At 36.7% G+C, this 24566-nt stretch overlaps 1 protein-coding gene across 1 annotated transcript in view; it reads left to right on the plus strand.

Moving 5' to 3' along the window:
* The window catches only part of SBF2 (SET binding factor 2), a 485589-nt gene that overhangs the window by 280506 nt on the left and 180517 nt on the right, over window positions 1-24566 (plus strand). Inside the window, exon 17 of the mRNA XM_027852565.1 lies at window positions 2425-2574. Coding sequence (XP_027708366.1) covers window positions 2425-2574 — 150 coding nt within the window. The remainder of the gene's footprint in view (window positions 1-2424; window positions 2575-24566) is intronic.

Consider the following 24566-nt stretch of genomic DNA (forward strand, 5'->3'; position numbering starts at 1 on the left):
CTCTATACATTGACCTCCACTCTTGACTCCCTTATTCTCTCATTGTTCTGCTATTCACTCTCAGCTCTCAACCCTGGATCACTCCTACTGTCCTCCTTATCCACTTTTACTCTTATGCTGTTGAATGTGACTAGAGGAAGTCACACAACCACACCAAACAAATCCCTTATGGATTCATGCTATTTCATCTCATTTGGGCCATTACTGTTGCAACGGCAGTCCTTTTATTCTTCTTTGATTTAACTCTATCTCATTCCCCTTAGCAGTTGTTCAAAATCTTCTCATCTTTCTTCAAGACCACAATCTTACCCTCTGCTCCACCAATCTCAGCAGATATAACTTTCTAATTAGAAAACTTAGGCCATCTATCGTGAGTTGTTTTTTTCTACTATTCTGCACCTCAAAATCCCTGTATGTCTTCACCCGTTATCTACTTCTTTGTGCCACTCTCCAAGAATGAGATCATCTTGCCTATACTGAAGGCACCCTTTCTACTTCTGCCTGCTATCCCATCACCTCCTTTTTCTTCTAGAAAGTTTGTCACATTCGTCATTCCTTCTCTTTAATCTTTAATCTCTCCTTTTCTACTAGTTCCTGTTCTTCTATCTACAACTATGTGCTAGTCCATCCCATCCTTAAAAAACAAACAGAAAACCTTCCTGTCGTTTCCTCAAACTGCCATACCATCTCCATTTTTCCTTCTTCCTTTCACTGTCACACTCCTAGAAAAATCATCTCTGCCTCCACTTCATCAACCACTCACTTGCATGAAATCTGACCTCTGACCTCTGCTAAAACTTTCCTATCTGAGGTGACTTCTTAACAGTTAACTCTGATTATCTCTGCTAAGCTTTAATCCTCCTTTACCTTGCTATGCTTTTAACACTATTGAACACCCAACCCCCTTTCTCATAGATGCTTTTCTCTACCTTGGCTTTCATGACACTGCTGTGTTGGTTTTCTCCTTCTCTTACTTTACTTGAACTTCTTTGATCTTTTCTCAATTTCTTTTGCTGATCATCATTACCCAGATAGCTTCCCTGACCCTGGAAAGCATATTCGTTACCCAGAATTCTATGTTAGGCTCTCTGTTCTTCACTCTCAGCAAATCTCATCAGCAGTATTGAGTTCAAGTATTATCTTCATGCAGATGACTCTCACAGATCTCTTGGTTGTCCCATTAACATCTCAAACTCTATCCAAATAGAATTCATTATCTTTCCTCCAAATGCCCCTCTTCTAAACATTCTGAGGCAGCTAGGTAGTACAGTGGATAGAATGCTGGGCCAAGAATTAAGAAGATGAGTTCAAATACCACCTCAGATACTTACTAGCTGGGTGACCTGGAACAAGTCATTTAACCTCTTTTTGCCTCAGTTTCCTCAACTGTAAAATGGGTACCATAATAGTATCTACCTCCAGAGTTGTTGTAAGGATCAAATTAAATAATATCTATAAAGTGCATAGCAAAGTAGCTAGCATGTAGTAGGTGCTATGGAAACATTAGCTGTTCTTATTATTATTCTCATTAAACATTCCCTATTGATGTTAAAGTCACCACCATTCTCCTAGCCACCCAAATTTATAGCTTCAAAGTCATTCTTATCCCATCTTCCATATCCAACAAATTGCCAAATCATGATGCATACTCTTTCTTGATCTCTCATACCTTCCCCTTTCTCTCCATTCGCATTGCCATCACTCTAGTTCAGGCTCTCATCTCCTCTTGCCCTATTGGTCACCCTCCATCCAGTCATCTCTCTCCAATCTAATCTCCACATAGCTGCCCCAAATATCCTTTTTATGACAGGGTTCTGATCCCAAAAGCCGTCAGTGGCTCCCCATTGCCTTTAGGATAAAAGATACATTTCTTATTCTAGTGTTTAAGGCTCTCCACAAACTGGCTTCTACCTACTTTTCCTGTCCTATTTGCTTTTTTATGAATTCTGTTCTAGCCAATTTAGGCTTTCTCTGCCCTCTTTTCATTCACAGTGGCTGTCCCCAGAACCTGGAATGCATCACCCCATCATCTGTTTCTCAGACTCCCAGCTTCTTTTACTGCCCAGCTGTTCCTACTGCTTCCTACTGCTGCTTCCTACCCAAAGCCATTACTTTATTCTCCTTCAAACTGCCTTTTATTATGTTCATTCGTGTATGTGTTCTGTTTGTGCATGCACACACACAAACACACCCCTAGTAGACTGTAAGTTCCTTGATTGTCCTCCAGGACATAGTTTGGAGTTGGTTGTTTGTTTGTTTCCAGTAACTAACAGTGCTTTTTGCATGGTGGGTATTTAATAAATACTTCTTATTCAATTGAATTATTGTTTTAAAATTATCTCCTATGGGCTATGATTCAAATATTTATTTCAGTAGAATTAGGGTTTTGGTTATATGAGTAAAATGAAATTTTCTTGTTCTCAGACTCTTCCTGCTGCATTGAGAGCCCTCAAAGGAAAGGCAGCTCGACAGTGTCTTACCTATGAATTGGGTTTACATGTACAGCAAAACCGGGCCATACTAGATCATCAGCAGTTTGACTACATTGTAAGGATGATGAACTGTACTCTACAGGTAATTTGTGCTTTTTCTTTCAGACCCCTCCCCCCTTTTTGGGATAATATTTATTATCTAAGATTTAATGAAAAACTATCTGTAAAGTTCTTAGACTTTCCAGGACCAAAAGAGTAAAGAGCCAACATCCACACCATTTCTGCCATATACTTATTCAATGTTTGGCATGAATATTAAGTTTCCTTTCCATCCATACTAGATATTGGATTATTCTATTAATTCTATAAACAATGTCTTTGGAAATGAAAAGCTATCTTATAAATATTATAGTGCATATTGCTTTATAGAATTGCTTATTCACTTATAGACAGTTATATTACCATCATGTTTTTAAGTCTTGGTATTTATAAAGGGTTGGTAGCAGAATGGAAGATCAAGGGATGCCATAAATGTAAGGCTAAATGTATTTTCTGGCACCTGTTAGCTCAAGTACTAGGTACTCAAGGTTACTACATTTTCCCATAGATAGAGCCAGCCAGGAACAGTTTTAGTGCCCAAAATTTACGATCTTATATAGACACATTTTACATTATTCCAGCTGCTCTTGCTCTTCAGATAATCAAGTTTGTCTTTGTTTATTAAGAAATTGAGGGAATGAAGAGGATATGTATGGCCTCCTCTGTGCTTTTTAATCTTCCCATCATTCCAAAGCCAGTAGTAAATCTGGGATGGGTATATAGGTAAATAATGAAATGCATTTAGAGCAGAAGATGGTGATATGTTAGGACTACCATACAGACACCCCAGTAAAACTTAAGGATAATCACCTGTAGAATCCTCCACCCAGTCCAGGGATGGACAAGACAGGATTTTGCAGAGAATCTTGAGTAGATAAGTGAGGTGAGGTGGAAAACATTGCACAAAGTAGTCCCAGAACACCTGAAGAGGGGTGTTTTGGAATTAAGCCTGCCTGGAGTCTAGCTACACCCAGAAGGGAAGTGAGAAAGGAGAGGAGGAGAAGGAACAGCCCTAGCTTAGTGGCCAGAAAGGCCTGTCTACGGAGATGCCATAGCAGCAGCCAGAGAGAAGGGCCTTATCCAGAGCAGCCCTGAAGCCCTGTAACAAAAGGGAGTCCCTAGGCAGAGCCTAGCATCGGAGTAGCCTCCAAAGCCTTGGCCAGACTCAGAACCAAGCAGGACTTCCCCACACCACTTAGGAATGCTGGAGCTGAGCTTCACCCAAGTATCCCCATCTTCTCCTCCTTACCACCTTCCCTCCAGCCTAGACACTGGGGCTGCTGAGATGAACAAACAAAATAAAATAGTAAATGCTATGACCAAATACTTTGGATTTAGAGATATCACGTGAGTAAACCTGGAGAACAAGAACCTTCCCACAACAATTATGTGAAAAGCCTCAGGGAGAAAAAGGCCTGGCTACAAAGATTAGAAGATTACCTGGAAGAAACGAAACAAGAAATACAAAATGGAATAGCAAGAGAGGACAGAATGGCAAGGAGAATTGGCACTTTAGAATAGATGATGGAAAATCTCACTGAATGCCCTGAAAATTTGAATGGATCCAATAGAAAACAATGACTCAATGAAGCTATTAAAATAAAAAGATTGAAAAAAAAGAAATATAAAAAATATATTACAAAAAAACTGACCTAAGAAGCAGGTCAAGGAGAAATACCTTAAGAATTATCATACTATATGAAAATCATGATTTTTTAAAATATCCTGACTATCATGTTTCAAGAAATTATAAATGAAAACTACCAGAATTCTTAGATCAAATGGCAAAGTGAAAATAGAAAGAATTCAACGGTTATCTACTGAGATATACTGCAAAATGAAAACTCCAAGAAATGTCATAGCCCAAATCCAGAGATTTCAGGTCAGAGAAAAAAATGCTACAGACTGCCAAAAAGAAAGAGGTCAAGTTGCAAGAAGCCACGATAAAGACCACCTATTACTTTTCAACTACTCCTATAAAGAAGAGGAAAGCTTGGAATATGGTTTTGCAAAAGATGAAGGCTTACAACCAAGAATAACCTATCTAGAAAAATTAAATATAATTCTGCAGGGGAAATGGACCTTTAATGAAATAGATTTTCAAAGAAAAGACCAAGTCTGAATGAACATTTTGGAGTGGAAATGCAGGAGCCAAGAGAGACATTGAAAGGTACATACATTTGTTTAGTTGGATGGAAATATATGAAACTGAATTTTTTTCAAGAACCCTAATATCTTTAAGGGTCTTAGAGAAAAGTTAGTAAGACAGAGGGCCACTGGGTGGTTTTGTGTTGTTTGGATGATTGTTAACAAAAAAGGAGTGGGGACTGTACATTACCATCAACAAATGAGAGAAAGAACAAATCAATGATTGAGCACACAACTAAAAAAAGCCAAAAACCTGGAACTATAAATTGACTCCCCCAAGTAAGCAACAAAGAAGGCATTCTGAAAATTAAAGAAGAGATTAATAAAATTGAAAGCCAAAAAAAGAGCAAAAGCAAAACATCACATTTATAAATAAAATAAGGAGCTGATTTTTGGAGAAAGTAATAAAATAGTTTAAAAGTTAGCTAATCTGATTATAAAAAGAGAGGAAAACAATTGTTCATATTAAAGATGAGTAATGGGAGTTCACAACAATGAAGAAGGAAAATATATTAAATGATTTTGCTCAATTATATATTAATAGCATTAATAACTTAAATGACATGTACAAAATATCCAATACAAAATATCCAAATTAACAAAACAAGAAATAGAATTTAAATAACACAATGTCAGCAAAAAAGTTAGACAAACTATAGTGAACTCTCAAAAAAAAAAGACCTCAGGAAAAAATCAGTTTGCAAGTAAATTCTATCAAACATTCAGAGAATAATTCCAACATTGTATTAACTGGGTGCAGTAATAGAAGAAGATGGCACCCTTCCAGTCTCTTTCAAATATTGTCTTTATATCTAAACTTGGATGAAACAAAGCAGGGGAAAAAACCGGGTCATTTTTCCTAATGAACATTGAGGCAAAATAAATAAATAAAATATTAGCAAATAGGTCGTTACATATTAGAAAGATTATACACTATGACCAGGTTATATTAATACTAGGGATGCAATAACATAAGTAAAGCCACATAATAAATCATATTAATAATAAAAAATAAAAGCCATGTGATTATATCAATAAATGCCTGAAAGACTTGTGATAAAATTAACAGTTTCTGTTAAGAGCTCTAGAAAACATAAGAATAAATAAATCTTTACTTAATATAGTAAATAACATCTGTATAAAACCAAGAGCAAATGTTATATACAATAGGGAAAAGTTAGCAGCTTTACCAATAGGATAAAGGGGAAAACGAAGCCTCTTTTTATCACTAGTACTATTTAACATGATTCCAGAAAAGGAAATTAAAACAGTAAAACAAGCAAGAAAAATTGAAGGAATAAGCATAGGTAAAGAGGAAATCAGTTATCACCTTTTGCAGATATGATGATTTATTTTAAAAGCCCTAAAGTCAATTAGAAAATTAATTGAAACAATAAATAAAGTTTCAGGATATAAATTAAATCTACATAAATTTACCAGTATATTACCAACAAAACAGATCAGAAAGAGCTAGACAGAAAATCCATTCCAAAATGACTACAGAAGGTATAAAATATTTGAAAGCATATCACCATAGGTACAAAATTTTTGGAAATGTATCAGCCAAGATACATCCAAGAACTATGAGTCAAACTATAAAATACTCTTTGCAAAAATAAGGACAGACCTTGATAATTAGCAAAAATATTAATTACTTATTCATTACTAATAATACTTAATTACTTGGGATGAGCCAGCAAGATAAAATTGACAGTATTTCCAAAATTAACTTATTCAGTGCTGTAGCAAACTACTAAATGATTACTGTGTAAAATTAAAAAAATATATATCAAAATTTATTTGGAAGAAAATAAAGTCAAACATCTCAAGGAAAATAATGGGGAAAAAAGGGAAGCAAGAGAGTCTATCAGTACCAGATCTCAAATTATTCTACAGAGTAGTGATAATTAAAATTATTTGGTACTGATTGAATATCAGGCTGATCAGTAAAAGAGATTAGGTTGCTTGGTTGGGGGTTGTTCACTGTACTCAAAGAGGACCAAAATGACATCACTTTGTCAGGGTCAATGTAGAGTGTTTGACCCACTGTGACTGATCAGACCAACACTAGCTTGAAGACTCTATTACAGGTTAGGCACAGGTAGCCGTATGAACATTTCGGATGAAGGTGTCTGCAAAGTTGTGCATCTTACGTTTCTTTTGAGCTATTCCAATTCTGCTTTGCTCATACAGCACAGTGCCTGCTTTAATGTGGGCACATCATGCTGGACGATCCTGTTCCAGTGTCTCCTATGTCCCACAATTGATACCAGAGTTCTTCAGAGAGACCTTGAGTATCTTTGTGTCTTTTCTTCTGACCTCCTCGTGAGCACTTGCCTTGTGTGAGTTCTCCATAAAATAGTCTTTTAGGCAAACATGTGTTTGGCATTTGAACAACATGGCCAGCCCATTGCAGTTGCACTCTCTGCAGTAGAGTTTTAATGCTTGGCAGTTCAGCTCAAGAAAGGACCTCAGTGACTAGTGTATTATTTTGCCAGGTGATCTTCAGAATCTTCCTAAAACAATTCAAATGGAAGCAATTCAGTTCCTGGCATGGTGCTGATATCCTCTCCAGGTTTCACAGGCATAAAACAGTGAGGTTAGCACAGTGGCTCTATAGACCTATAGCTTGGTAGACATCCTCTTTTATGCCACACTTTCCTGCAGAGCCTCCCAAACACTGAGCTAGCTCTGGCAATGCATGTGTCAACTTCATCATCTATGTGTACATCCCTGGAAAGTATACTGCCAAGGTAAGTGAACTTATCGACAGCATTCAAAATTTCTCCATTTGCTGTAACCAGCAGTTCCACTTATGGATGGTGCAGTGTTAGCTGGTAGAGAACTTCTGTTTTCTTGTTGTTAATTGTCAGGCCAAAATTAGCACAAGCCGAGACTCGATCCATCCTTTGTTTGGATCTCATCCTCAGAGGCTGCGTTGAGTGCACAGTCATCTGCAAACAGAAAATTGTGCACTAGCTCTCCCTTCACTTTAGTCTTGGCTTGTAGCCTTTTCAAGTTAAATAACTTAACATTAGTATGGTAGATGAACTTGATGCCATTTTTGTGCCTGTTGAAGGCGTCCAACAATGTTGCTGAAAACGTCATGTTAAAAAGCATTAGGGGAAAGCACACAACCCTGATTCACTCCATTGATGACTGGAAAAGTATGAGATTATCACCCATTATCTTGAACCTGTGCAAGTATGCCATCACAGAATAACAATATTCAAAGGAAGAAATCCAAACTGCCAACAACCATATTAAAAAAAATACTCCAAGTCACTTAATTAAAACTGAAATGAAAATTAAAACAACTTTGAAGTTCCACCTGACATCCATCGGACTGGCAAAGATAACGAATGTTGGGAATATAAGATTTTGGACTGTGAGAAGACAAGTACATTCCAACATTTTTTTTTTTGGCGAGGCAGTCAGGGTTAAGTGACTTCCCCAGTATCACACAGCTAGTAAGAGTCAAGTGTCTGAGGCCAGATTTGAATTCAGGTTTTCCTGACTCCAGAGCCAGTGCTTTATCTACTGTACCACCTAGCTGCTTCCCCCCCATTCCAACATTTTTGATGGATATTTGGTTTAGCCATTCTTTTTTTTTTCTTTTTTTGAATGTAATATGTAGGATTTATTATGTAATTAAAAAAAAACAAATGGTGTCAAATGAGGCCTAGCCATTCTTGAAAGCAATTTAGAACTGTTCCTCCAAAGTTACCTAACTGTGCTACCCTTTGACCTAGCCAATACTATTACTAGATCTATAACCCAAAGAGATTAAAGAGAGAGGAAAAGGACTTAGATGTGCAGAAATCTGTAGCAGATCTTTTTGTATTAACCAAAGACTGGAAACTAAGGGACTGCTGTCCTATTGGAAAATAGCTAAGTAAATTATGGTAAATGGATATAAAGAAATATTACTGTGTTGTAAGAAATGGCAAAGTGGATAATTTCAGAGAAAACTGGAGAGACATTCTTCAATTGATGCTGGGTGAAATGAGCAGACATGGGAGAACAATATCCAGTGATAACATTATACAGAAAAAATAAGGCAAGGCAAAAACCAATTTATTAAGTGTTTACTATGTGCTAGGCCGTAGTGATAAGTGGTAGGGATGCAAATACAAGCAAAAAGACAGTCCCTGCCTTCAAGGGGCCTATGGGGGAAGACAGCACCAAAAAGGGAGTTGGAAAGTAGTGAGGAGAGGGGAATATACCCAGCATGGAGACATGGTATCTAAGTCTAGTAAGTCAGAAGCACAGCTGGAAAAGGAATGAAAGCTGGTCAACCTGAGCTTCTCCACAAAATGGAAGCCCCAGGAGGAGCTCACCAGTGAGACAAGAGGGCCAGCATAACACAGAGATGTTCCAGGGTAAGAAAGCCTTAGGGACTGATGGATGTTCTGTGGTAAAACTGCAAATGAAGCATGGTAATGTCATCTAGAGAATGAGAAGCACAGTCAAGAGGAGAAAAACAACTTTCCAGAGACTTCTCATCAGTACAGTGTTAAACCACCGATCCAGAGAACTACCCAACTCCTTCCAGAAAGGTGATAGCCTTAAAATGCAGAATTAGGCATACAATTTTGGACATGGACAATATAGACATTTGTTTTGGTGAATAATAAATACTTGAAAATTAAATAATTTTTTGTAAAAGAAATGTATTTGAATCAGAATCCACAAACCCTAAGTAATGCCATCCGTTGTACAGTCAGTTCTCCAATAAGATCCGTGCAAATGAGTCATAGAATAATAGATTTGGAGTTGGAGGAGCCTCAGAAGTCATCTCTGAAGTCAATCTCTAGAGAAGGTGAGTAGTGCCCAGAGTCAGAGAGTTACAAATTCAGGTCTCTTTCCACCACACAAGGGAAAATGCATTTTCCACCAGCACCTCCCATGAAATATAGAATAAAATGGCTCAGTCAACTAGGATGCAAACATCTACCATGTACAAGCCAAAAAAAAATCATTTTTATTCAATTTTTCTATGTATTTTTATACTTATGTTTGAACATATATATCCATCCCCCTCAGTTGTGAAATCTTTGCTCATGGCAGCCCATGAAACAAAGAAAAATGAAAAATGGCTCTCTGTCTTGTGTGACCTTCCTCTACTTGAGCAGAGATGATGGCAGAGGGGCAGAAAATGAGTAGGATCAATACGAGTCTTTTTCCAGTGACTAAGAGTAAATTATAGGACCTGGATTTTTATCTGGCTGGTCATTTTCACTCTAAAATGAAACCAGGTAACCCAATCATTAGAGGGCTGTAGCTGGAGTCAAGAGGACCTAAGTTCAAATCTAGCCTCAGATACTTACTAGCTGTGTGACTAGGGCAAGACATTTCACCCCTCTGCCCCAGTTTCCTCATCTGTAAAATGGGGATATTAAAAGCACCTATTTCCCAGGGTTGTTGTGAGAAGAAAATAAGATAATATTTGTAAAACACTTTGCAAACCTTAAAGCACTATATAAGTGCTAGCTGTTGTTGTTGTTGTTGTTGTTATTACTATTATTACAAGTTGGAGAGGCAAAGGAGTAAGTTTTATTGTGCATCCAAAGAAACGAGAAACATCATTTTATGAGATATTTGGTCATTTCACATTGCAAGACTTACGGTTAGCACTTAAGAAAAAGACCATCGTGCTAACAATGACAGTTTATGTACCGATATCTATCAGAAGTTTAGATGGTAGAGGAATTATTCAAAGAATTCAATAAGATATCTCAAATGAAATTAATGTAAATTTTAATATTCATTGTACTTCAGTGCAATGGTGAGCATAGTGAAAGATAGCAAAATATGTTGGAATTTATGAATATGTTCCAGGAGTAAGAAATTAAAGCAGTCAAGCCTGTGTATTGTTAGTACTTTCTTCGATAAAAGAATCAGGAGACACAATAAGGACCAAATAACATCATGCAAAAATTAAATTGATCATATTTATTAGATAGGGAACAATAGGTAATTAATGTGGAAATATTTGATATTTGTGTGCAACCAGACCACTAACTTCTTAGAGCAAAGATTAAAACCAATGCCAAACGGAAAGAAAAAAAATAAAATTTAGACGATATTATTTACAACTAAAACAATTCCTTTCTGACCTATTTAAAGAATCTGTTGACACCAAAAAGTGGGAAGTAGATAAAAGGATAGAAATTTACCCTGACTATCCATGTTTGCTCAGGAAGATTAACTGATGTCAGTCAGTTGCCAAGAGAACAAGTAAGTTTAGAAAAACAGCCTTAACCAGGAAGCACTAGATCTCCTGACTGAAAAGAAAGATGGGGCAGCCCAGGGGAATACCACTTAAAACTATAAACTCATTTGTAAAAATCTTACAGAGAACAATGGCAGAATTTTACCAGAAATTTAATCTCCTAAAACAGCAAAAAACAAAAACAAAAACAAAAAGAACAGCAGAGAGAAAACAAGTTTAAAGAAGCTAGTGAGAGATTCAGCTAAGCAAAATGACCCTCAGGTATTTAATAATTTAATTGGAAGGAGGATAGCAAAGAGATAAAAAGAGGAAAAGGTCTGTGAAGACTTCAGCAGCAAACTTTTTAACCGTAAATTATAGTGGAGCTACAATATTCAGAGTCTTAACACCACAGTCCTAAATGCTACATGAACACATGGAAATGCCACTAAAGAAAATAAAACTTTTCCAAAGTAAAATGGGCTGCCTTGGGAGGTATTTGGGTTCCCTTCCACTTGAGGTCTTAATGTAAAGACTGAGTGACCTTTTGTCAGGATATGTTGTTCAGTAGAGAAGATTCATTTTCTGACATGAGTCCCTTTTACCTCTGAAATTATGTGATTCTGTGCAAGTTGGAAAGAGCAGCCAAGTGAGACCAAGTATGCAGAAGAGTTCCATGGTGGAGGCACAGAGTTCTAAGTAGGAATTCCAATACCTGAGGCAAGATGTCAGACAAAAAGTAGCCAGCCATAGAGTGGATATCAAGAGTTCTTGTGTATTCATAACACTTACTAGCTGTGTGACCCTGGGCAAGTCACTTAACCCCATTGCCTAGCCAAAAAAAAAAAAAAACAAAAACAAAAATAAAAACAGACTTCTGGTGTCTTTAGGAGAAAGCTAGGTTTCAGTGGGACCAAAATATAGAAGGAATATGAGAGGAAAAGATTTAAGATGAAGGGACATTAACAATAAATAAGGGTCCTAGAAGGCACAGTGAAAAAAGAGGACTGAAAGGGGCAGCTAGGTGGCGCAGTAGATAGAGCTCCAGCCTTGGAGTCAAGAGGACTTGTGTTCAAATGCGACCTCAGACACTTGACATTTACTGGCAGTGTGACCCTGGGCAAGTCACTTAATCCCAATTACCTCACCAAAAAAGCAAAAAAAGAAAAAAGAGGACCGATGAGGACTGGGGCTGAGCTTTCTAGATATGTTTGGCATTCAGAGCTCTCTATAATCTATCCCCTTTCTACCTTTACAAAGCTCTTCGTAACCTAGCACCATTCTACCTTTGTAGTCTTCTTACGCTTTACTCCCTACTACATCCTCTTCCACAAACGAGGCACTCCGTCTCGTGGCTCCCGGCATTTTCTCTGGCTGTTTTCTATGCTTGGAATGTCGTCTCCCTCCTCAAATACGCCGACTGACCTCCCAGACTTCCTTTGCGTCCCAACTAAAATCTCATCTTTTACTGGAAGCCTTTCCCAAGCTGTCTTAATAATAGCGTCCTCCCTGTGTTAATTATTTCCTATTTATCCTATATGTAGCCTGCTTTGTATATATTTGTTTGCTTATTGTCTCTCCCGTTAGATTGTGAGCTCCTTGAGGGCAGGGGCTGTCTTTAGCTTCTTTTTTGTATCCCCAGAACTTAGCATAGTGCCTGGAACATAATAGACACTTAATAAATGTTTATTGTTAAGTGTCTGAGGCCACATTTGAACTCAAGTCTTTCTGACTCCAAACCTAGTGCTCTAACCACTGCATCACCAACTGCATAGATGAGTTGTGATCTGCATCGTTGGAGGGAGTGCCCACATTGGTGATGTCCCTGATTCATGAAACTGTTGAATGTATAATGATCTCAAAATTGTTTTCAAATAAAATATTCAAAAACTTGATTCAAGAGATATTAGGAAGCTACTCTTTTTTGTCTTTCTTTTTCACCAATTTTATGAAATGTTAATACCATGGTCTCAAGTTAATCCAAAATCCCTTTACAGTCATTTCCTATGGCAAAGAAGGTAGTTAAATATTAGTGTTTCAGAGTATCCCTACAGCTATATACAAAGTAATGATATTTGCTAAGATGCCAACAAAATAAGTAATTAAGTAGAATACCTTATAGATACTAGTAAAACAGAAAATAAGACTTGCCGCAGATAATAAAATCTTTACATTTTCTTCAGATGCTTTTCGCTAATACTTGTTTGTTGTTGCCTCATTTTGTTTCATTTTATTTTTTTAAACTGGCTTTATTCTTCTAGAGTATTATAAAACTAATATCTTAGATTTTAGCATGTTCTCTACCCAGTTACAAAGAGGCCTAGCAATTAACCATCTAGCTTTGAGCCATATATTTGTAAGTTAAAAGATAAAAGATGAGGAATGAGTTACCTTGTAATAAATATCGTTTTACTTGTTAGTTTAAACAACTAGCTATGTGGTCCTGGGCAAGTCACTTACTTATCTAGGTCTATTTTCTCATGTGTAAAATGAGTGAATTAGACCGAGGTCCCTTGTAACTCTAACATTTTGTGATATAAGGGTATGTGTCTGTCCTTGGAGTGGCCCTGGTCAACATTTTTATCGATTATTAGAGTCTTATCAGGCATACCTGTCAATTTTTCGGATGACATAAAGCTGAAAATCATTGTGGATGACAGAATTGGGTTCCAAAACTTTTTGTGAACAGTTGAAGATAAAGGGCTAAATCTAATAAGATGAATTTTTGTAAGGATAAATGTGAAGTCGTTGGCTTAGATTTAAAAGCTCAACTGCCCCTAAAGATAAGGGAGACATTTCTTGAAAGGAAAAAATTCACCTAGGAAAAAACAAACAACCTCAGGGATTTTTATTGACTGCCAGCTTCAGATGAGTCAACAGGATGTTGTGACTGCCAAAGAAGAGCTTGAGGGCTTGGGCTACATTCTAAAAGCATAATCTACAGAATCAGGGAAGTGACAGTCCTTCAGTGCTCTGCCCTTTGGGGACCACATTTCAGTATATTGCCTTCAATGCTAGGTGACACATTATAAGAAAACTATTGACAAACTGGAGCCTCTGCAGAGGAGGGAAGGAAGATCATGAAAGGATCCAAGGACATGTCATGGGAGTAGAGGTGAAAGAACCTGTGATGTTTAGCCTGAAGAAAAGACTGAGAGGGAACATGGTATCTGGAAGAACGATTAGGTTGATTCGTTTAGTTCCACTGGGTATGTTACAATGCAGCCAGTGTTGGCTCAGTCTGAATAAAAACTTCCTAACCACTAGAGCTGAACAGAAGAATGGACTCCCTACAGGAAGGGGGAAGTTTCTTGACACTGCAAGTGTTCAAGCAGATGCCTGATAACTGAGTATTGAGTATATCACAGAAGGACTTGGTATGTTGGGCAGCTAATTGGAATAGAACGATCAAAGGATTTTAACTTTTTTGTGTCCTGGATGCCTTTGATAACCCTGAGACCTCTTTTGACAATAATATCCTTTGTAAAAAAAATTCATAGTTGAAGGAAAGGCTAATTATCAGTTAGAAGTTAGTGAAAAGACCCTAGAAATCTATACCCAAGATCCTTGGGGGTCAAGGATCCCGGGTTAAAAACCCCTCAAATTTGTGTTCTTCAGGGTCTGGTCCAATTCAGAAATTTAATGGTTTTATAAGTGGTGGTGGCAGTGGTTGTGATAAATATTAATCGTCCTGTTTCTGGTATAATTTCTATATTATATAATAACTAAAAGACAACATTATACAAATGCTCCAGAAGATAATTTCAGAGTAAGCTTTGTCTAATTGCTAAGCCACCTAGGCCCTAAGTTTTGTTGCTTTTACATATCCTTATTGTGCTTCATAAAAAAAGAAAGAAATGTATTTTTGGTTGCTTTCAAACGTGCCTTAGTTGAGAGATTTGTACACTCAGCATACTGAATTATTCCTATAATTACAAATAAACTACACCCTAGTCTTTGTCTAGCATTCAGGATTATACAGAGGTCTTCTTCAGTTACAGTAGGCCCAGAGGTGATATTCTGGGGTTTAATGTGTTATTTATTGGCACCTTGGGATTTTTTAATATTTATGCTCTTGTTACAACAATGTACTTTGTGGGGTTTGACTTGACATTCTGAACATATTTTACAAAAGCATACAGTTTCATGGCAGAAAGGCCAAACATCTGCAGTGGTGTTTTAGAAGAGAAACATGAGTCAGATGAACCAATTTTTAGGTAGTGATTCAAAAACTTCAGTGATTTTTGCTTTCCATGACCTAGAAATATTCTGCTTTTCCTGCCCTCAGGGGAAAACTAAATAGGATATAATTACCGCCCAAGGGCTATTTCATTTATCAGGATCATTTTATGGCAAGTTAATAAAAAGAAATGGTTCATAGAGACAGTTTTTCTAACACATCCTTGTCATTCAAAAGAACTGATTCCATTTTGTATAATCTGTGAACCTCTGACATGTGATAATTGTTTTTAAATTGCTAGTATCTTTTTGAACTTAGACTAATGAAAAACTATCTTATAAAATAAAATAGTTGTCCAGTAACTCTCTTTCCATTTTAGCAGGTATAAGGTGGAGCCTTTATATTGTCAAGATTTTAACTGAGTTATTTTGACTATAGAGCATAATTTTAAGGCCCAATAAATAATACAATGTTAGTATCAGTGTTTGTGGACTCTTAACTAGGTGCCAAAGTGTTCACTCAGTATATGACTTAGAATTTTGTTTAATGCTCTATTAGTGCTCTTTTCTTTTTTTGAAATTTCACTGTCACTTTGCATGGATCTTCCACCAGCCATCTCCCCTCCCTTACCCCTTGTAAGAAGTGGAAGAGTCAAGCAAAACAAGCCGACATTTGCTGTTTCTAAGACGTGCACCTCATTCCACGTTGCTGGGCCACTTCTTGGCCAAAGTGCTTCAAAGTCAGTCTTCTGAAATTAGGAGTAATCATTGCTTTCACCAGAGATATTCAGTCATTCAGTGCTGTTTTCTTTGTCATTGCTGGCATCCTCATGTAAATTATTTTCCTGATTTGAATCACTTTGCTCTCCATCAGTTCTTACAAATTTTCCTTAGTTTTTTTCCCCCAACTTCTTCGTATTCATTACTTTTTAAATGGTACAATAATATTCCATTGTATTCGTATACCTAAGTTTGTTCAGCCATTCCCAGTCATTGGGCTCTTCCTTAGTTTCCAGTTCTTTGCTGTTACAAAACATGCTGTTATAAATGTTTGTGTACAGACTTTTCCCTCTGATTTTTTATCCTTTAGATGTACTCTTGTTAAGATTACTATTGGACCAAAAGTACAGTGTAGTAACTTTTGGTGTCATTCCAAATTAATTTCTAGAGTAGTTGGAGTAGTTCATGGCTCTGCCATCTGTGCATACTGTGCCTCTTTTCCCACAGCCCCTGTAATATTTACTGGGGATCCCCCCCCTCTTTACCAGTCTTGTGTGTATGAGATGAAACCTCAGTTTTTTTAATTTGCATTTTTATTTTTATTAGTCATTTATAGCATTTAAAATTGTTGCCTTGTCTAACTTTTTTTAAAAGATGTATTTTGGAAGATTATTTGATAAGATATGATCTGCATACTTCTCATGCTTTTAGAGCAAATGGGGATTTGTTATTGTTTGGTTCAAACATATGGAGTATTTTAAATTTAAGTTCCAGTTATCTCTGTATGGTCGTCAGTTAAAGATGTTCCACAAAGGATTCCTGTGTTGAGGGGGAGGTTGGATCTCAAAGGTCCTTGGTGACACTTCACATTCTTTGATTCTATGATTTACTCATTTTATTTCCATTTTTATTTTACTGCTTTCATTGTTACTTCAATTTTTTGAAGTAACTTCAAAGTTACTTCACTTTTTAAAATCTTCATTAATTCTCTGTGGAGAGTCATTGGACTTTTTAATCACCAAAATGAGGGTGAAACAATCAACAAGCATTTATTAAATGTTATCGTCTATTCAATCCGCAATCACTTATTAAATGCCTAGTAAGTGGTAGGCACTGTACTAGTCCCTGGGGATACAAAAGCAAATACTACTAGGAGCTTACATTCTAACATGGGAGACAGCAAGTAGAGATAAAAGTACAGAGTAATGCAAAAGGAGCAAATACAAAGTCATGAAATACAAGATAGTTTAGGAGGGAGAGCACTAGCCTCTGAGGGGATCAGGAAAGGCTTCGTATAGAAGATGGTGCTTGCATTGCATCTTCAAAGAGGAGAGGAGTTCTTGGAGACAGAAGTGAAGAGGGAGTGCATTCCTGATACAGGGACAGCCTGTGCAAAGGTCTGGAAATGTAAATGGAGTGCCATCAGTTTGACTGGATTGCAAAGTACAGGACAGGGAGTAGCATATAATGAGCCCAGAAAGATAGGTTGAGGAAGGTCATGAAGGGCTTTAGAAGCTGAATAGAGGAGTCTATATTTATACCAGGGGCAATAGAGAGCCACTGGAGTTTATTGATAGAAGAGTGGCATGCATGAAATTAACTAGTAGAATTCTCCTTACAAAATGTAATATGGCATACTTGCTTATATTGTCAATGGCTAAGAAACTAGCAAGGACATGACCTTCAGGAGGCACACAGACATTTTATTTGTTTAAGGTAGCACTTACTTACTAGCTGAGTGACTATGGGGATCACATAACTTCTGTTTTGCCTCATTTTCCTGAACTGTAAAGTGAGAATAATAGTAGTATGTGCCTCACAGAGTTGTTATGACCATTAATTGAGATATTTTTATAAAGCACGTAAACGGTGCCAAATAAATGTCCATTCTTTTCCCTTTGCCCTTTTCTTCTTCATAAGCAGTGGTTAGAACTGACATAGATGTCCACCTGAAAGGATATGAACAAATAACATTTGCTTTGGCAGAAACGAGGTACCTAGTGAGGAGGTGAGAGAATGTTCAAATGGCTTAAAACTTGAAAGGCACATAGGGAGGGAAAAGTTGCTAAGACAAAACTTTCCCTTTATGATCTGTTACAATGAAGTTAGGGGAGTAGAAAGAGCCCTGGACCCTTGAGCAATTTACACCCCTCTCTCTGCCCCCTTGCAAGGGTGTGCTGGAGCCAGTTGAACAGTCTCCCAGGACCAGCTATTAAATTTGCAGTACAAGCATTTACAGCTCAAAATCAGCAATTGCTTCAAATCAAGGCTTGATTTATTATTTTGTTTATTGTTTAGACCAGAAATAGGCAAACTACAGACCATGGACCAAATCAGGTCTACCAGTTTTTTATGGCCTACATATGTAAGCTAAGAATGGTTTTTGCATTTTTAAATAAAGTTTTACCGTATTTAAATATATTAAAAAAAATTTTAGATTTGTCCCCAGTCTGGACTTTAAGAGAGTTAATAGAGAAAATGCCAATAAAGCAGATTGAACTTAAACGTGTATCCTGTATACATTTTTTTTCAAACAGCCACTTGTTAAACATTTACCAACACATTCCTACTCCAAATTTCATGAATGGATATGAGTGGTTGTGAGAATTAAATGAATATTAAAGGGCTTTGTAAACTGGAAAGTATAATACCAACATAGACTATTAGTATGCACTGGTGTTAGCATGGAATATCAATTATATTATGCTAGCTAGGGTTTAGGACAATGATATCATGGAACCTTTTATGTATATGGCCAGGTCATTTTCTTACTATTTTGCTCATCTTGCTTCTTAGCACATTTTCTTGCTAATGTCTTTAATCCTTGGCACCAGAATCATTCCTTAAATCTGATTTTGTCTTTCTAATTATTTTATTTAATCTCTAAAGCCTCTCCTATATCTCGGTCTTATGATCCTATCTATCTAGGAATAGATTTAGCGCTAAACTGTCCAATGGTATACTTATACTCCTACTGAAAAAAATCTGTGTATCTGTGTATATATCATATCCATGGTTTATCTCCATTCTCATTCTATAAACTCTTTGAGAACAAACTGCTGTTTTATTATTTTTTGTATATTCTCAGAGCCCAGTGCAGTGCTCTTAATAATTGTTTGTTGCATTTAATTAAATTATTGAATGATATGAAAAAACCTATTTTTCCTTATACTTCTCTACCCTACCTTTTATATAATTTTTTTAATACCTTAGGTCAATGAAAAATATAGTTGAGTAGTTTTAAGACTGCTTTGGGAGCTCAGGTCAGATTACTGTATTTTAGGGCTCCAAAGCAGTCTCAAAGCCTACAGTGACTATGCAGTAGACTTGGCCAAATTCCTTCCTCTGGCAGCCTTTGTGTTCAGTGCCGAAGAGAACCCAGCAGACATCCACTGCTAAGGCTTTCGTGGTTCAGGTGATTGCAGAGCGCTCTTGTCAAAAGCAACAGGAGCATGGAAAATAGTAATTTCATTGTTCCATTATTCCTGTCAGTACCAAAGAGCCAACAGGGTGACTAAGGACCATGCGCTCTCAGAGTTAGAAGAGCAGCAATATAAGACTGAGTATTGGCTAAAAATAAAATTAAAATTCAACAATGATGTTTCTTAAAAACAACTTGTTAAGGATTGTATATACTCAAAAGTCTTGGCTTTTCTAGAAATATAGAAGCTCTGAGTAAAATTAGAGAATAGATTAGGAGAGAGGGAAAAGCAGTACTTGAGATCAGAGCATCCTGAAACCCTCCAATGTGCCATCCACAATAAAGTCATATAATCAAAAAGAGTTTTAAAAGCATTCTAGGAATGCTGACTTAAGCAGCCTGAAGGCAGACAGCTCCAGCCACTCAGGGAGTACAGGATTGTGGGCCTTGTCAGGAACTTAGCTATCAGCAGAATGTACACAATATTATAATAATAGATAGTGTTTTTCTTGTATTTTAAAGTTTGCGAAGTACTTTCCTCACTACAGCCTTGCGAGGGTGGGATAGAGTATTATTCTCCCCAATTTTTCAGATGAGGCAGCTGAATAGCAAAGAATAAAGTAACTTGCTCATGGTCACACTCTTAAGAAGTATCAGAGCTGGATCTTGACTCTGAAACTGGGTCCCTTTCATCTAAAAGCACACGTGCCTTTTATTAGACTCTATAGCTTCTTCAGGACTCACAACTGCTGTTTCATTTCATTCACTTATTCAGCAAACACTAGAGTACCATTTCCCATGTAGAAGATCCCATGATAGGCATTACGCACAGTTGCGCTGGACATCTTCAGTCCCTGTCCTCTTGCGTCAATGCTACTGTAGCATACAAAAGGCCGTTGGAATGTTGGTGTGAAAGAAGTCACTTCCAGAGAGGAGAATCAGCAAAGACAGAAAGAAGACAGCATTGGCCACAGGCCTTGATAGGTAAAGGTTCTTCCAAGTTCATGACAATAGAATTGTTTCCAGATCTTTATAGCATGTAGGAGATTTAGAACTGGGTTTTCTGTCTGTTGAGAGAACTTTTTGTATTGGCTTTTAATCAGTCCTTATATAACCATTATCTTGATCAAACAGCCCCCCTCTTCAAATGAACGTGTTCTTCATCATTCATTTTTGTGATTAGAATAAAACAATGTCCTAAGACACCTTAGCAGCACAAAAATTTACACACTCTAAAGAGTATTTCCAAATTCCGTTATCTGAACATTACTTCATTTTCTAAATTGGGAAGGAATACCATTTACCTCCAGAGACTTTGAACTAAGAATTATTTTGGAGTGTATCTTCTGGCATCTGCTCTCCAACCCAAGACCCACTAGTGCAGAACCTACCAGATCTTGCAGAAGAACCCTCTATTGATCTGTCATGTCATATATCAGTGATGAAATACAGACCAGTTCTTAAATATCAGAAGCAGGAATTGAATTGTAAATTCCATTATATTCCTTCAGTGAACACTGCTCCTATGTTTTTAACATTCCACAGTCTTAGCAAAGGCTTTGGAAGTGGATCCCAGAATTTCACAGTTGCAAGGGACCTCAGAGACCAACCAGCCCCAGCTATACTTAAACAAGAATTCTCTCTACATAACTGACCTGATGACTACAGTAGTTAATTCTAATCCAGTGAAGCCAAAATGAGAGGGACGGAAAATTAGTCATTCAATCTTTGCTTGAAGAACTCTAGTGAGGGGGAAACCCCCTGATTTTCAGAGCATCCCGTTATGCCTTTGGATACCTATAATTGTAAAGAAGTTTTTCATTAATCGAACCTCAGTGATTCTCTGAAATTTCTACCTATTCCTCCGAATTCTGCTTTCTGGGGCCAAGCAGAACTAGTCTAATCCCACTTTCACATTACTGTTTCCTGGGGTACTAATGGGTCAAAATTCAAATCCATACTCATATGAAGAAAGTCTCTCAAGATTTGGTTCTATGAGCTATTAACATTCCTCAATTTCCCAAAATTAATTCTCCCACAAAATTAGAAAAAACAAAATTAAGGTACTTTCCACATTGTATCCTTCTACACAGGCCCAGAGCCAATGCAGGAAAACACCAGCTGTAAGCTCCAGATAATAAATAGTTCAGCAATTTCAGTTCAAAACAGAGAAGCAGTTGGATAAGGACCAAACTTTGCTTCTCACATTATGCTTCTAGAAAAGTGGCCCCTAGAGTTATTTTAGCATATGAGCCCACAGGATATCCTTGAAGAAATACCCATGGCAGTGGAAATTATTTTAAAGTGCAGTCTGCTTCATATAAAAGTGACTGTAGGTATAGTGTCACTATAAATGCACTATTACAGTATAGGATCAAAAGTTTAATCTTTTAGGTTATGCTCTAGAATGTATCTAGAAAGAGAAGAGTTTGAGATAATAAAAGTGAGAGAATATGTTGATTAGGACATAAATCATTTTTCCTAATGATATCCAGTGATTGGGGTTAAGAGTGAGCCAGTTGAAAGCTATGTAAAGATGAAAAGCAATTTTATTTTTTCTTAGGGAACTACAAACTACTATATTGCTTTTTCAATTAAGAACTAAACATAAAACAGCATTCATTAAAACAAATGCCAAGATTAAAATATTGGTTCCCTGTTATAGACAGTTTTCTTTTATGCCACCCCACACCTCAAGCACTATTCCATAAACATTTACAAAATAACTCAGTGCTTTCTAGGACCAATACAGGATCACTAAAAAGAAGTCATTCTGAACTAATTTTATATTGATAGGGTACTAATTTGGTAGATCTGGAAAATGCTACACACATCATTCTTTTGGATTTCAGAAACATGATATACTTGTGACATTTAATATTATGAAATTGGAACTATTAGGGAGATTTGAAAATGGTTGAATAATCATGCTGTTAGAATATTTTTTGATGACTTGCTATCAAGGTGGATAGAAATCTCCAGTGTAGTACTACAAGGTTCTTTATAATCAGCCCCATAAGGCAGCAGGAAGGACTGAGTCAGGAGGGGACCAAGTGAAACCTAACAAAGGCCATGTGAGATTTGATTTTTGTAGTTTATGCTAGTTTTCCTCCCAACCCAGACCTTTTCTCTTCAGCTGCCCTTCCCTTGTCTACCAAATCCGTAGCATCCACTGCATGCCAAAAGGTGGGACCTAATAGCCCTGTCCTTCATGCTGTCATTTTTATCAAAAACAGATGGAAATACAAGAAGGCATACTTGCCAGATTTTCAGGTGATCAAAAGCTGAATGGTATAATACCATTAATGATGTAATACCATGGGTGACAAGAATATTGAGTAAAAACAAACAAAACTAATTTCAGTGGACATAAAATTCTTCTTTTTGGTTCAAAAATCAATTGTTAAACTATAGAAGGAGAGAGAATAGTCTTGGCAACAGGTCATGGAAAAAATATCCAGAGCGTTTATTCAACCGTGGACTAGATATGAGTCAACCATTTAATGCAACTGTTTTAAAGAAAAAAACTAACCATGTTAGGCCATACCAATAAGATGTAATGTCCAGATCACAGGAGTATTTGTTTTTCTGTTGTTGAAGCTGATCAGACATCAGCTAAAGTACTGTGTCTAGTACTAGGCATTTTGTGTTTATTTTATTTCATTTTATTGATTTTTTTGGTACCAGAACCATTTTATGATTTATCGGTGTGTTTAACAACATATTTAACACACTAGTCCCCTCTTCTCCTTCTACCCCCATCTCTTTTCCAAAGGTGGTGAGGGAGGGCATAAGGAATAGGTTTCATTATCTTTTTTTGGGACCAACATTGCTCGTCGCATTTATTCTGAGTTCAGATGTCATTAGTGTTACTTTTGTTCACATTATTGTAGTCATTGTGCATATTATTTCTTGTGTTCTGCACTATTCACTTTGTATCAGTACAGATATTACCATGCTTTTCTGAATTCCTCATATTTATGGTTTCTTATGGTGCAATAGTATTCTGTTACATTCATTTACTGTGATTTATCCAACTGTTCCCCAACTGATAGGTATTCACTGTGTTTCTAGGTTTTTGCTACCACAAAAAGTACAGGGATTAATATCTTGTAACCAAGATACTCAGGGGACTTGAAACCATGGCGTTAGTGGAATGTTCAAGGAACTGGGAATAATTAGCCTGATGAAAAGATGAGTAAGGAGACATACATGCCTTTCTTTAAATATTTAAATGGTGAGCATATTTTTCTGTTTCATACTAAGAAAAGAGAACTAAAATCAATGGATAGGAGGTAATTTTTATTGTAAAAGAGCTTTCCAGCAATGGAATGGATCACTTTAGAAAGTAATGAACTCAAGATATTCTACCAGAGTCTTCGTGGTCAACTGGCAGAGATGTTATAGAAAAGATTTCTCTCTAACCATAACGGTTAACTATCTCTAGACTAACAGTTAAATTATTACTATCTCAAGAAGATGTGTATTTATATGTACATACATACATACATATATATATATATATATACATACAGAGAGAGAGAGAAAGAGCAAGTCACTGGGTTCTGTTTTCTAATCTTTTCTAAAGCACTCTTCTTTTTATGGGTAAATTTATCCATTAACATTCAAGGTTATAATTAAAGTTTCCTTTTATCCCCACTATTAAATCCTGTTTAATTTCTTTAAAAAAATTTTTTGCCTGGAATAAACATTCTGATCCCAGTCTCCTCCCTCAAAGACATTCTGCCATCTTCCCTGCCGAACCTAGATCCAGATCTTAGATCAGTTTTTGCTAATACAATTTTTTCTGCATTTTGTTTGCCCCATTCATGGTCATAAACATGAATGGAGATGCTACTGGAAAATAAAAATAAATAAATAAAATGATCTCTATTTTAAATGGGTTGAGTTTGAATTTCCACATCCAGGCAAAAATGTCCCGTAGATAATTGTAGAAACATATCTGAAGTTAAAAAAAAAAATGTCAGGCCTCAATAGAAATATTTGGAACTCACCTGTGTATAGGTGATAGTTGAAATCAGATGTGAAGAGAGAGGGCCAAAGAGAAACCTTTGAGGCATACTCAAATTTTTCTTTGACAGAGCTTGGTTCATAATTTTCCTTTCCACCCATTCTTGGCCATTATCATTAGTGATTTTATTATTCATGTGACAGTTTTTCTCATAACCTGATCATGCAATTCCACAACTTCCTCATTACCACTTATCTCCTCCATTTAAATTCAACCACATTCAAATATGATCATACCTATCACTTCACCATATCTCAGGATTGCACTGCCTCTAAGATGCTGAATTTTGAAATCCCACTCTCCAATTAAAACTTTCTGCTT

Source organism: Vombatus ursinus, unplaced genomic scaffold, assembly GCF_900497805.2.
Source record: "Vombatus ursinus unplaced genomic scaffold, bare-nosed wombat genome assembly UNPS02009770.1, whole genome shotgun sequence".
In the NCBI taxonomy this organism is placed as follows: domain Eukaryota; kingdom Metazoa; phylum Chordata; class Mammalia; order Diprotodontia; family Vombatidae; genus Vombatus; species Vombatus ursinus.